At 34.2% G+C, this 13610-nt stretch overlaps 1 protein-coding gene across 5 annotated transcripts in view; it reads left to right on the forward strand.

Annotated features, from left to right (window-relative positions):
* LOC108537667 (putative disintegrin and metalloproteinase domain-containing protein 5) overlaps nt 1-10661 on the forward strand; it is a 25441-nt gene extending 14780 nt beyond the window's left edge. For 2 of the 5 annotated variants that reach the window (XR_001887889.1, XR_001887890.1), the window contains 3 exons: nt 6845-6997; nt 7206-7274; nt 10553-10661. Coding sequence is in view for 1 of the 5 variants with exons in the window: in XM_017885310.1 (XP_017740799.1) it covers nt 163-178 (16 nt within the window). In the remaining 4 variants the exon portion in view is untranslated. Of the gene's footprint in view, nt 1-162; nt 272-6844; nt 6998-7205; nt 7275-10552 lie in introns of those variants that run through there. The other 3 variants (XR_001887892.1, XR_001887891.1, XM_017885310.1) reach the window with 3 other exon arrangements.
* The last annotated feature ends 2949 nt before the right edge of the window (nt 10662-13610 follow it).

The following is a 13610-nucleotide window of genomic DNA, read 5'->3' on the forward strand; positions in this document are numbered from 1 at the left end:
ATTATAGAATACTTATAAATGAGAATTTATATTGTATGTAATTAATTATATATTATAATTTAATAAATAAAATTATAATTTACATTAAATGTCACAAATAATTCATTAAATGTTCATGTTGTGTATATATAATGCTCTTATTTTATTTGCTTTTGGCTTTAGGTTTGCAATACTCTGAATAATTGTCAATGCGATGTTGGATATTCTCCAACTTGTAGGCAAGACTGTTCATCACCAGGAGGAAGTACTGATGATAGGTTATAGATTTTAGGTTAGTCTCTAGATCTATGTTCCAATAGAGCTTTCTGCTCTCAAAGAAATTGTCTACATCTCTACTGTCCTATGTGGCTATTAAGCGCCTGATGTGGATGGTACAACCAAGGAACTGAAATTTCAACTGTACTTTACTTTAATTTAAATTTATATAACCATTTGTGGCTAGTGGCTAGTATATTGGATAGTGCAGCTCTAGATCATACTGTCAACCAAACTTTTCTGTACTCTTAATTTTCATCCAAAAGTCAACATTTGAAGAAACCTTTCCTCACCTTAATTATTAACTGTGGTCCCAAGAACATTTCTATTTATTTAAACTTCAAAGGACCTACCAAACCATTTTCTAGAATGGTTGTGTCATTTGACATTCCCACCAATAATATATGAATGACCCAATTTTTTGGCATTCTCACTAATATTAGATAGCATCATTATTTTTTAAGACATTCTAATAGGAGTATATTAATCTCTATTGTGATTTTAATTGTGCTTCCTCAATATGTAATGATGTTAAACATGTTTACTGTGTTTCTTTGGTATCTGTATATTCTCTTCAGTGAAAAGTCTGTTCATATATTTTGTCCATTTTAAAAATTGGATTGTGTTTTTTTAATGTTGCATTTTGAGAAATTTTACATTTTCTAGATGCAAGTAGTTTTTTGAGAATATGTTGCTTCACACATATTTTCTTCAACTCTGTAATTTATTTTTTCAGATTAGTTATTTTTTAAGTTTTATTTTGATAGGGCATTTTTTTTCCGTTTTAAGATCATGATTTTGGTGTCAAATATATTGAACTCTCTGCCTGTCCTAAGTCCTAAAGATTTTTTGCAATGATATTTCTAAAAGATAAAGTTATTTATTTTACATTTAGGTTCATTATATATTTTGAGTTATTTTTATAAAAGATGGGAGATATTAAGACAACAGTAATTTTTTTATTTATGGATGTCCCAGTTTTCCAGCAGCATTTTTTGAAAAAGCTATTACTCATCCATTGAATTTCTTCTCTCACCTTTGTCACAAACATTGGACAGATTTCTGTTGGTGTGTTTCTTAATCCTCTCTTCTCATCTTTTGATCTTTGTGTCATTGTCTCCACCAGTACACCAGTACCACACTGCTTATTATAGCTATGTCATAATTTTTAACATTGTAAAATAATTCTTTTTCTTCAGAGTCATTGTGCCTATTTTAGAATTTCTCCTTTTCATATGAATTTTAGAATTAGCAGAATAAGCTCATCTATGTTTATAAAATATCTTGCTGTGATTTTGATACAAATTGTATTAAACTTATAGATCATTTTTGGAAGAATTTGCCTCTCTTCTATTATTGAATCTTCCAATCTATGGACACACGCATCCCCCTGTATTAGTCTGTTATCACACTGCTATAAAGATACTACCTGAGACTGGGTAATTTACCAACAAAAGAGAATTAATTGACTCACAGTTTCACATGGCTTGGGAGGTCTCAGGAAACTTACAATCATGGTGGATACGAAGGGGAAGCAGGCACCTTCTTCTCAAGATAGCAGGAGAGAGAGAGAGAGAGAGAGAGAGAGAGAGAGAGAGAGAGAGAGAGAGAGATTGAGATAAAGGGAAACAGCCACACACTCATCAAGCAACCAGATCTCATGAGAACTCCACCAAGAGAACAGCATGAGGGAAACCACCCCCATGATCCCATCACCTCCTACCAAGTCCATCCCTCCACACATGGGAATTACAATTAGAGATGAGATTTGGTTGAGGACACAGAGCCAAACCATATCACTCCATTTATATAGGTCTTCTTAGATTGCTTTCATCAAAATATTGTAATTTTCACAAGATACTATACATGTTTTGTTGTTTCATTATTGAGTACTTAGTTTTCTTTAGAGCAATTATAAATTATGTGAGTTTTTTGGGGGGGTTAAATTTTGACTTGTTCACTGTAAGTATACAGATATGCAATTCATTTTGGGGTGTTGATCTTGGATTCTGCAACATAATATATTCATTTTTAGTTCTGAGATTTTTTTGTAAGTGCCTTCAGATTTCTGTGTAGACTATCATGCTATTTTAAAACAGAGCTTTTCAATATAAATCCCTTTTATTTCTTATTATATTGGCTAGAAATGAATTAAAGTGAGTAAACATTCTACCTTTACTACTGATTTTAGGAGGGGAATAATTCAGTCTTTCACTATCAAGTCTGATGCGAGCTGTAGGGATTTTGCTTTGTTTTGTTTGGAGATAACCTTATGAGTTTGAGGAAGTTTCTCTCCATACCTAGTTTCTGAGATAGTTTTCATATACATAGCACTGAGTTTTATGAATGTATTCAGTTTCAATGGCTAGGATCATATGATTTTGCCTTTTTGTCTGTTGACATAATGGATTTGGATATCCACATGAATTTTGGATACTGACCTAGTCTTGAATATCTAAAATAAATTATTCTTGCCTATAATCTATTATTTTATTATTATTAGTCTTTTTATAAAGATAATTTGTTATTTATTATTGCTTTTATTTATTTTATCTATTATTTATTGCACATTACTAAATTTGACTTGTTAATACTTTGTTGAGGATATTTGTAGATATATAGGTTTATATCTGTCATTATTTCTTCATTGTACTGTATCTTGTTTAGGTATCGGTAATACTAGCTTCACAAAATCACATGGGAAGTATTTACTTCTATATTCGATACTACTTAAAATTGATATCATTGTTTCTAAAAGTACATTTTCCAGGTAATTCTTTTGTGCTGGTAAATTTCTTTTCAGGGAGTTTTGAATTTTAAAAAATTGTTTTAAATTGAAAGACAAAATTGCATATATTTACCATGTACAACATCTCACATATTTATCATTTTAGTCATGAGAACATTTTAAAATGCTCTCTTTGCATTTTAAGAACACATATTTATTTTCTTAATAAATATATAGCCATTCATTGTATCAATTTCATATTAGCTGAGTTGAGTAGTTTGTACTTTCTGAATAATTGATCTAACTAATTCTTTTCTACTTCTATCAAATACTGAGACAGAAGTTTTTAAAAGCTCCAAGCATGATTATGGATTTATTTCCGTATTTTTTATTTCACTGTATTTTTCATTCCATCTTGAATCTTCATTAATTGCTGCATTCATTGGATTTTAACGTCTTTGTGTGGAACAGCTTCTTTTATTACCTCTGTAATGTATTTCTTTATATTTGTCTTGAAGTCTACTTAATCTGAAAATAACCCTCAGAAGTTATCTTTAACCTGGGATCCATTAAATCCTTACTTTGTGTACTTTAAAAATCGTATCACAGATTATTTAGAGAAGTAGGAATAAAAGCAGCAAAAACCAGCTTTATAAAATCTTACATTGAAATTTAAACACAGAAAATCAACTTTATAGTCTACATTTTTACTGTTTCAATATGAATGAGGTGAGATTAGTGTACTTGTAAAAGAGATCCCAGTGAAATTCTTCACCCTTTCCACAAGTGAGGTTATAGCAAGAAGATGGCTATTTATGAATGAGGTAGCAGGCCCTGACCACACAATGTCACCAGCACCTTTATCTTGGACTTCCTAGCTCCAGAACTGTGAGAAGTACAATTCTGTTGCTTAGAGGCCCCCAAGTCCGTGATAATTTGTAATAGTAGCCTAAACAGACTAAGATAATTATCATTACAGATTAGAGTCCAGCTTTATGTTTCTTTGGATTTGTCTGATTCATATTGTGTAATGTCTTCTTGTACTGATTTTTAAAAATCATTATGGGCAGTACAAAAAAATCTGAGTTCTCACTTGTGTTCAATAATAGCTAAAATAAAAAGACAATTTGTCTTCAAGACTCTTCTGTACCTTCTTGAAAACTGATACATTACTTTGGTAAACAAATTAAGAAAATGAAAGATTTACAAAGAAATAAAAAAGGGTCCCAGGAATAAATCCTTTCATATATGTTGTAATAATTTTCAACAACACTGACAAAACCATTCAATAGAGAAAGGGCAATCTTTTCAAAAAATTGTGTTGGGAAAACTGGATAATCGCATGCAAAAGGATGACGTTGTACCCATACTTGTATTCTACACACACACACACACACACACAAACTCACAATGGATTCAAGATCTAAATGTGAGTTTTAAAACTATAAAATATCAGAAGAAAATACAGGGGGAAATCTTCATGACATTGGATTTGAAAATAATTTCTTGTATATGACACCAAAACCATAGAAAGCAAAAGAAAAATAGATAAATTGGAGTTTAATAATTAAGAATTGTGCATTAAAGAACACATTCAACAGAGTAAAAAAGAAATGTGTGAAATGGGAGAAAATATTTGAAAATTATATATCTGATAAATATCCAGAATATGTAAAAAATTCCTACAGCTCAGAACAATAAAACCCTGTTAAAAATGGGCCAATGACTTGAATACAGACATTTCTTCAAAGAAGATATATAGATGACTAATGAGTACATGAAGGAAGATATATAGATGGCTAACGAGTACATGAAAGAAGATATATAGATGACTAACGAGTACATGAAAGAAGATATATAGATGTCTAACAAGTACGTGAAAGAAGATATATAGATGACTAATGAGTGCATGAAAGAAGATACATAGATGACTAACGAGTACATGAAGAAGATATATAGATGGCTAATGAGTACATGAAAATATATTTACCATCACTAACCTTTAGAAAAACGCAGGTCAAAACTATAAGGAGATAACAATTTTAACCTACTAAAATGGCTAGTATAAAAAATTTTTTAAAAAATTGTGTTGACAGGAGTGTGGAAAAATTGAAAGTCTTGCACATAACTGATGGTATGTAAAGTGATCCAGGCTTTGTGGAAAATACTCTAGTGGTTCCTCAAAAAAAGAAACACAGAATTACCATAGTAGCCAGCAATTTGCATATACATGTAAACCCAAAAGTATTGAAAGCAGAGACACAGATAGATATTTTCGCATCCATTTTCATAGCAGCATTATTTCCAATAGCCAAAATAGCACAGAAATAACCTTTTCTCATACATGAGATAGTGAAGAACCTTAAAAGCGTTGAGCTCTACTATACTTTAAGGTTGCTGCATATTTGCTTAATTTCAACAGTTTTGCATTGCAATTCATTTCTTATATAAAACATTCTGAATCACTTTTCTTTAGACAAATCACTTTAAATCAAGATATCATTATACTGTCTGCCTGTATGTGTGTGTGCATCCTGTACATGTGTTTTAAAGTTACTGTTTCCTTGTCTTTTTTGATGGTCACTAAATCTATTTACATTTAATATCATAATATTTTGATGGCAATACTGATTGCTTAATTCATTACATTGATATTTTACTTGTCTGGTTTATTTCTTTCATTTAATTCTATAGATATTTTGCATAGATTTTATATTCCTCTCTAATTCTCTTGATACTCATTTTATATTAATTAGAGAAATATCTATTTTCTAATTAATACAGTCAAAAGTAGAATAATGTTACATTATACAAATAATGTGGAAATTTTCCATAGAAATTTTGCCATTAACTCACTTTAAAATTAGTTCCCAAGCATGTCAATACTTTTCATAAAATTATTTTGAAACTGCTTATATAGCTCTGCTTTAAAATTTACTTTTAAATGTTTGTAATTTTAACTGACAACTTATAATTGTATATACTTATGAGGTAAGAAGTGATGTTATGATGTGCCATGACATGTTATGATATGCTATGATATGTATATATACAATGTGGAATGACTGAATCAAGTTAATTAGCATGTCAATCCTATCGCATACTTATTATTTAATCCTCCTATCTAACTAAAACTTTGCATCCTTTGACGAACATCTCATTTTTGCTATGCCCCTAGCCTCTGGTAACTACCATTCTACTTTTTCCATATATGTTTATATTATGGTTTCATATGAATTTTATAAAGTTTTATTTATATGAAATAGAGCATTGATATTTTTATAAAAATTTCATTGAATCTGTAGATTACTTTGGGTAGTATGGACATTTAAGCAATATTAATTCTAATTCATGAACATATGAACACATGTCTATTTATTTATTATTTCAATTTAAGTACTATCATTTATTAATTTTTATGATTCACCCTCAATAATTTTTTATAAAATTACTTTGAAACAGTTTTTTTGCTCCATTTTTAATCTGAAGAACACTTTATTAGATAACATTAAGTTAATGTGTTATATGTAGCCATTCATAGAAGGGAATATATTAGAATATGATGGATTAGAATATATCATGTAAATAAAGATTAAATATAGCTAAAAGTTTAAGACTAAATTTGTCAATAATATTGCATATTGCCAGTGGCTGTATATTGTCAAAGATATGTGTAAGTGTACTGAGTTGACATAAACATATAATGCACTTTGGGGCACAGTTCATAGAAGATTAGAAAACACTTTTAAATTCAAATTTATGTATTTATTCTATAACTGTATTTGAATTTCAAATTTTAAAATTCAGATCAGCAGTATGCTTTAAATATCACGTTTGTAAAAGTCACTCTCATATTTTCAGGAAAAAGTACACCCTTGTTTGTGAAACGACATGCTGTTCCTCAGAAAATGGTCTTTTCATCAGTTCCTACATTTTCTACCTTTCCTCATTTTAACTGCCATCATTGGTCTTAAATGGAATAAAATGAAGGGATTTTGGCACTGAGCAAAAAGTGTAAGTGGAAGTTAAAAAACGTTAGACCCACATTAGATAAAGGCCAAACACAAAAATGTATGCTCTCTGAGAGGTATATGGAAAGCAAAGTGTGGTATTGGTACCTATTAATTAGCTATCACAAATGTAGTTTTTTTACTCTTCTTGATTTTGCTTGAGATTACAACGGCTACTACCCCTAAAACCAATCTTAATCTCTTTTATACAGTTCTACATCAGAAGTCAGCAGTGGTAGCAGCAACAATAACAGCAGTAGTGACAGCAACCAGTCATAGAGGTAAGTGATATAATTCATAATACATACATATTTAAAAATTTTTAACAGTACCTTAGTTTGAGAAAGCTGTTATTCCCATATTTTATCATCACAGCTTCTACATTTTAGTATCATATGCTAAGCAAAGACCAAAGTATTTTATGTTATTACTGCTTTATGCTAATTTGGAAATATTTTAATGTAACTGATATCAGCCAGATATTTATTAAAAATATTTTTGTAATAAGAAATGACTTCCAAATTATTTACATGCATTCTTAAAGTATTTATGAATAATCATATTTCCTGCTCCTTCATTAAGATTCTAATTTGTTTAGAAATTGGTAAATCTAGTTGATTTACACAGATTGTTTCCCTATATTTACAGTTTTTCCTTAATAACACTACACGGGTATTATTATCCTTATTTTAGAAATAAGAATATGGATGTAAATAATTTAAGTAATTCCTCATATGTTAGAGTTTTAGTAAGTTTTGCCGTTGGGGTTTAACTTAAAGCAATCAAACTCTAGAGTAGAAACTTACAATCTTAAAACATAGCCTGAAATGTGGTTAGGGATAAGGAATAGAATACACATGGATTGAGGACCTAGTTGATGCTAAGCAAAATGCTAAATACACTCTCCAAGGCGGAAAGACAATTAATTATTTACCATGAAATGGCTTGAAATAGGCCTACACATGTACTGTTCAAATTCATATGGGTTGAAAAATAATAAAGTTTGATGTTAGATCTATTACTGGCAGTAAATTGAAAAATTCAAAATTCAATATAGAGCAAGATCAAGATTTCATCCAATTGTTTATCTCCCATTCCTTCATATCAGAGTTTGAGTAATAATTATATCCATGGGTCTCTATTTCCTTATCTGCCACCAAATAAAACCTTTATAACTTGTAACCTCAATGTAGAAGTTTTATTCATGCCTAGGCCAATCTCTACATCCTCATTAAATCTTTATTAGAAGCCCATGTCTTACCCGAGGATTCTGGCACTTGGCTACTGCCTTCTTCTCATGTCCTTCAATCAGAATCTCACCATCCTGCTGCGTGTCTTCACCTGAACTCCCTACCACCACCATCGACCAACCATAGTTATTTTCTCCTAGAGCTTACCATTTCCCTGATTTCTTCCAACTCATAAGTCGTAAATGCAACATCTTGCTTTCCTTTTTCCCTGTTTGCACAGCTTCCTTCTGCCAACAGTAGCTTCTGGTTGCATTGAAGTCTTGCCTCAATAATATGAGAGAGAGGGTTAGGCTCTCAGCCCATAAATAATAGCCATACAAGTTGATGATATAGTAAATTGAAACATGATTAATCATATACAAAAGATTATAGCAGCAAGGATGAGTGGGAGAGTTGCTGTTGAGGAAGGAATTGGATAACAATTTTACATTTTTTTTTCTCAATAGGTCATATAGCACAAGTGATTTGTAAGCAAGTGATCTGAAGGAGGTGAAATAGTTTTGATCATTGAAAGGAGTTACCTGAGTTCAAAGGATGAACTCACAAAAAGCTTTTATTTAAATGCAAAGGGTACAGTGTAGCAAGAGAGCGTGCAGGCAAGCATGGGGGGATCAGAAAAACAAGGGGCTCCAAGGTTCCTTATTGTAGATTTTAAACAGCCCATTAATAATCCCAATGCCTTTTTCTGAACAACAAGTCAAAACCAGACACCCAGGCTTTCCTGGAGATAAAGATTGAGCTTTTCCGTTTTAGCTATAAATTAACTCTATCCTACAGAGGCATGGAATTGGCAGAATTACTCATGCATATATCTAGGCAATATATTTCCAAGCACATGAATGATATGATACAAAATAAGTTGGGAATGTTTGAAGAATACCAAAGATGTGAGTCCACCTGGAGCAGAGTTAGTCAGAGGGCTGTGGTTGTGGTTAGGTCAGAGAAGCAACACCATGAAGGGTCTTGGAGCTTTGGAGTCCATCACTGTTTTACTTTGAGTGAAAGGAAGGAATTACTGAACAGTTCAGATTCCAGGTACATGGCCTTACTCTTTAAAAGGCTGACTTGCTGAAAACTGTCTGTATGATCGCAAGAGTAGAAGTAAAGAAAATACTGCAATAATATATGAGAGAAAAGATAGTACTTCAAGTCAGGAATGGTAAGGATAATCTTACGGATACATTTTGAAGGTGACGCAACAGAATGCATTGACAGTTTGGGTGCAGAATGTAAGAAAAAGTGCTTAAATAATATGACTATTGATGCAAAGCAGGAAAACAGCAAGGCTAAAATGTAAAACTAGGCCTGTTTCTAGAATTTGGGCACTTTGTGCTTTTTAAAAGTCATTTGCAAATCTATGAATACTGAGATATTAAAAAAAAAAATAGGTAACATGAGCCAAGACAAGTAACTGGTATGCTACAATAAGGACTTTAAATGTTTTTCTATATGAGCAAGAGCATAAAGTATTTTTGAGGTTGTAAGAGAGAGATCTGGCATGACATGTTTTGCATTTTACCTATTTCATTGGGATAAAGTAGGGAGAATGGATTCTGTCAGAACTGCAGACTGGTGAAGCAGCTAAGAGATTACTGAATGCACAGGAAAGGTGTGATAAGGGCAGGATTAGAGAGGAGAAAAAGCACAAAACTATTTTCAGGAATATGACAGAGGCAGAATCTGGTGAATTGGTTACTGAATGGATGTATTTGAATTAGAATTAAAGAGAGAACTACAAAGACCTCTACTTTCTGACAGAATGGATAGTGAAACCTTTTACCAAGGACATACTGTATAGTAGGGAAAGAACTGTCTTAGGTTGGGGCGAGGAAGTGGAGGGGAGTGAATGATGAGTGTGGTTTTGAATGTGTACATGTGGAAACCTGTTGGAAATGCACTGAGCGTTTTTGAAAATTCTGTCCCTCTGCAGATACATAATATAATAGAGAAATGAATAGGAACTTTTTTCTGTTTTTTCACAGGTTTACATTGCTCTTTCCCCTTCTGTTTTCTTGTTGGTGATTTCCATTTATCGATGTAAATTTAGAGACCATGTTAATGAAATGTATGTGACTACGAATTTACAACATTTACTTTTAATGTGACTGTCACACATTATTCATGAATAAGGAACTTTGCTTTATGAATGTCCTGAGTATCAGGCACAAATTATCAATACAACAGTATAGCAAGCAGTGTCTTATTTGACTAATTAATTGCTATACCTGTAGTTGCATTATAAAAGTAGACAACTTTTATTAACAATGAAAATTTAACATTTCTATTTTTCTGTATTTCTTTTACAACAGTAACTACATGACAATATCAAAGGCCATAAGATAGAGAAGGGATATTACCAAGAAATTTACCATTAACTGGTTTGATTCAACAATGAAAACAAAAATCGCCTTTTTTCTCCTTTCATTATGGCTTAAAGCTTTCAATTGCACAAACAAAATAAATTCTATGACAGAAAGTATGCAAGTGTGTATCTATTATTCTACCTGCCATGAATCTTTAGGAAAAAAACACTTTGCCTCTTTTTCACCCAGAAACCTGTTGTCACGTGTATCCGTGTAAAGAGGCTACCAAACAGGCTTTGTGTGAGCAATAAAGCTTTTTTAATCACGTAGGTGCAGGCAGGCTGAGTCCGAAAAAGGGGTCAGCAAAGGGAGATAGGGGTGGGGCAGTTCTTATAGGATTTGGGTAGGTAGTGGAAAATTACAGTCAAAGGGGGTTTTTCTCGGGTAGGCAGGGGCGGGGGTTACAAGGTGCTGGGTGGGAAGCTTCTGATATTCATTGTCCAAGGAAAGAATTTCACAAGGTCAATTGATCAGTTAGGATGGGGCAAGAACAAATCACAGTGGTGGAATGTCATCAGTTAAGGCAGGAACTGACCATTTTCACTTATTTTGTGGTTCTTCAGTTGCCTTAGGCCATCTGGATGTACACATGCAGGCTTGGACTCAGAGGCCTGACACTTGTTACATCCTAAACTGAAAACTTTCAGATTCTTCAGATGCCCACGGTCATGCTGACTGCTGCCATGTCAAGAGAGGACACCAACAGCCACACCTCTCTGATAGTTCATGATTCCCCTGCCCTGTCTGTTCCAGGCTTTAGGATACTGAGTGGAAGAATTGCTAGGTATTCACTCTCACAGCCCCCAGATAGTCACTAGTACCCCTTCTAAGGAAATTGCTCAAGCTGAGTTTGAGGTCATAGTGTAGCAGGACGAGCTGCAGACAAAACCTCTCAGACACTCAGTTGTAGAAGGAAGGGCTTTAGTCCGCTGGAAGCATGGGCAAGCTACTGCCTTAAAAATCCGAGCTCCCCGAGTGCACAATTTCTGTCCCTTTTAAGGGCTCACAACACTAAAAATTTCATATGAAAGGGTTGTGATTGATTAAGCAATCTAGGGGATACGTGACAGGGATTTCATGCACTGGTAGTCAGAGAGAAACAGAACATGGCAGGGAGTTTCACAATGTTCTTCTATACAATGTCAGGAACATCTGTTTCTAAGCCATGAGTTCATTTTTAACTACTGGGCTCAGGCCAGGCAGACCCTGGCTTGGTTCCGGGGCTGGCGCCGGGCTGCCTGTCTTTGGTTTTACTTCATTGTTTTTTCTTAAAATAGGTACTGAGTATAAAACAATATAAAACAATATGAGAGGGTTTCTCTTTCCTCAGTCGTACCATCAGGTACATATGCTTCCTTGGCCCTGTATAAACTGATCTAGAAGATTTCTCTGTCCTTTGGGAAAACCCAAACTTGCTGCTCTATCATCCCTGAAGTTGGGCATTTCTGGGTAAGATTTTCTTGCCTCGGTCTCCCCTCCCCTCTGCCTCTTGCTGAGATGGGGGCACTTCTACACATCGCAGAGCATTACACATGGGTTAGGGATCCATTAGCCCACCTGGAGTCCAATTAGGACCTACAGAGTCTTCATCACAAACCAAGATGCTCCTGGGACAGGGGTGGAGGAACCTCACCACAGAGGTCCAGAGTTTCCTATTCCAAATATCCCTCAACTGAAAAATGGATAAAAAAAATGTGGTATATCCAAACAATGGAATATTATTCAGCCCTAAAAAGGAATGAAGCACTGACACTGGTACAACATGATTGTTCCTTGAAACCATTATGCTAATGAATAAAGCCAGTCACAAGCACCAAATATTTACATGTGTATTTGAAGCAGCCTCGTTGTCTGGGGCAAGTACAAAGTTTCTTGGTCTCATGGCCAAGGAGATCGAGGTCGTGGACACACACACACACACACACACACACACACACACACAGAGGGAGTTTGGAGCAGGAGTTTAATAGACAAAAGGGAAGAACAGAGAGGGGTCCCAAGTGGGTTGCCAAGTTGTCAGGGTTTTTATAAATGGGCTAGTGAGGAGGGGGCTCGTGAGGAGGGGATGTCTTCTCCTCCTAGGACCAGACGATTTGATTGAGGCCAGGTGCGCTATCTGTGTGGCGCAGAGTTTTTTTGTCAGTTCTCATTCCATTCCCTGCACACATAGGCAGAATCTCAGTCTGTGTAACTTTGTTATGCTTATCTGGGAGGGAGAGTTTCTGTGTCTGTTCCCAGACATCTTCTTGCAGCTGCAGGCATTCTCTCCCCCCAACAAGTCTGCTTTTAGCTTCCCTATCTTAGCGTGCCTAAAGGGAAAGGAATGTGCTTATTAAAGTTCGCTGTTTTACTGGGGCCCATTGTTTAAGTGTGAAGTTTGGTGATTACCCAGGAGACTTTCCCCTTCTTTCTGTGCCCAAGCTGCTGATCTGTGATTTACAGCCTGAACTTTCGCCTGCTTGTTGTTAGAAGTGATTTCTTTGAACTGCCTGAGGTGAGAAAGGGGGCTATTTTTGAGCTGCGTTTTGTTAAAAGGAAAGATTTCTACCAGGGACTCACTTTACCTTGTGTACCTAAATAATTTCTTTCTGCCTCCTATAACATATTCATTTGTATGAAATGTCGAGAATAGAGACATCTCTTGAGATAGAAATTAGTTTAGTGGTTATTTAGGGAGTGGAGGGGTGGGACAAAGAACTTGTGTTGGGGGTGGGAAGGTACTGTATGGCTAATGGGCACAGAGTTTTTTCACGATGCGATGAAACTAATTTCAAATTGACTATAGTGATGGTCACACATATCTGGGAACATACTAAAAATCACTTAATTGTATGCTTTAAATGGGTAAACTGCATGGCATGTGAATTATATCTCAATAAAGCTGTTTAAAAATATAACCTGGGACAATTTTACCAGAAAATATAACCTGGGATAATTCTACCAGACTTCTCTCATCTTCATTGCCACTAACTTATTTTGGGTCATTGTGTTCACTGGCCTGCTT

This window comes from Rhinopithecus bieti, unplaced genomic scaffold (assembly GCF_001698545.2).
Source record: "Rhinopithecus bieti isolate Rb0 unplaced genomic scaffold, ASM169854v2 scaffold_13689, whole genome shotgun sequence".
Lineage (NCBI taxonomy): Eukaryota > Metazoa > Chordata > Mammalia > Primates > Cercopithecidae > Rhinopithecus > Rhinopithecus bieti.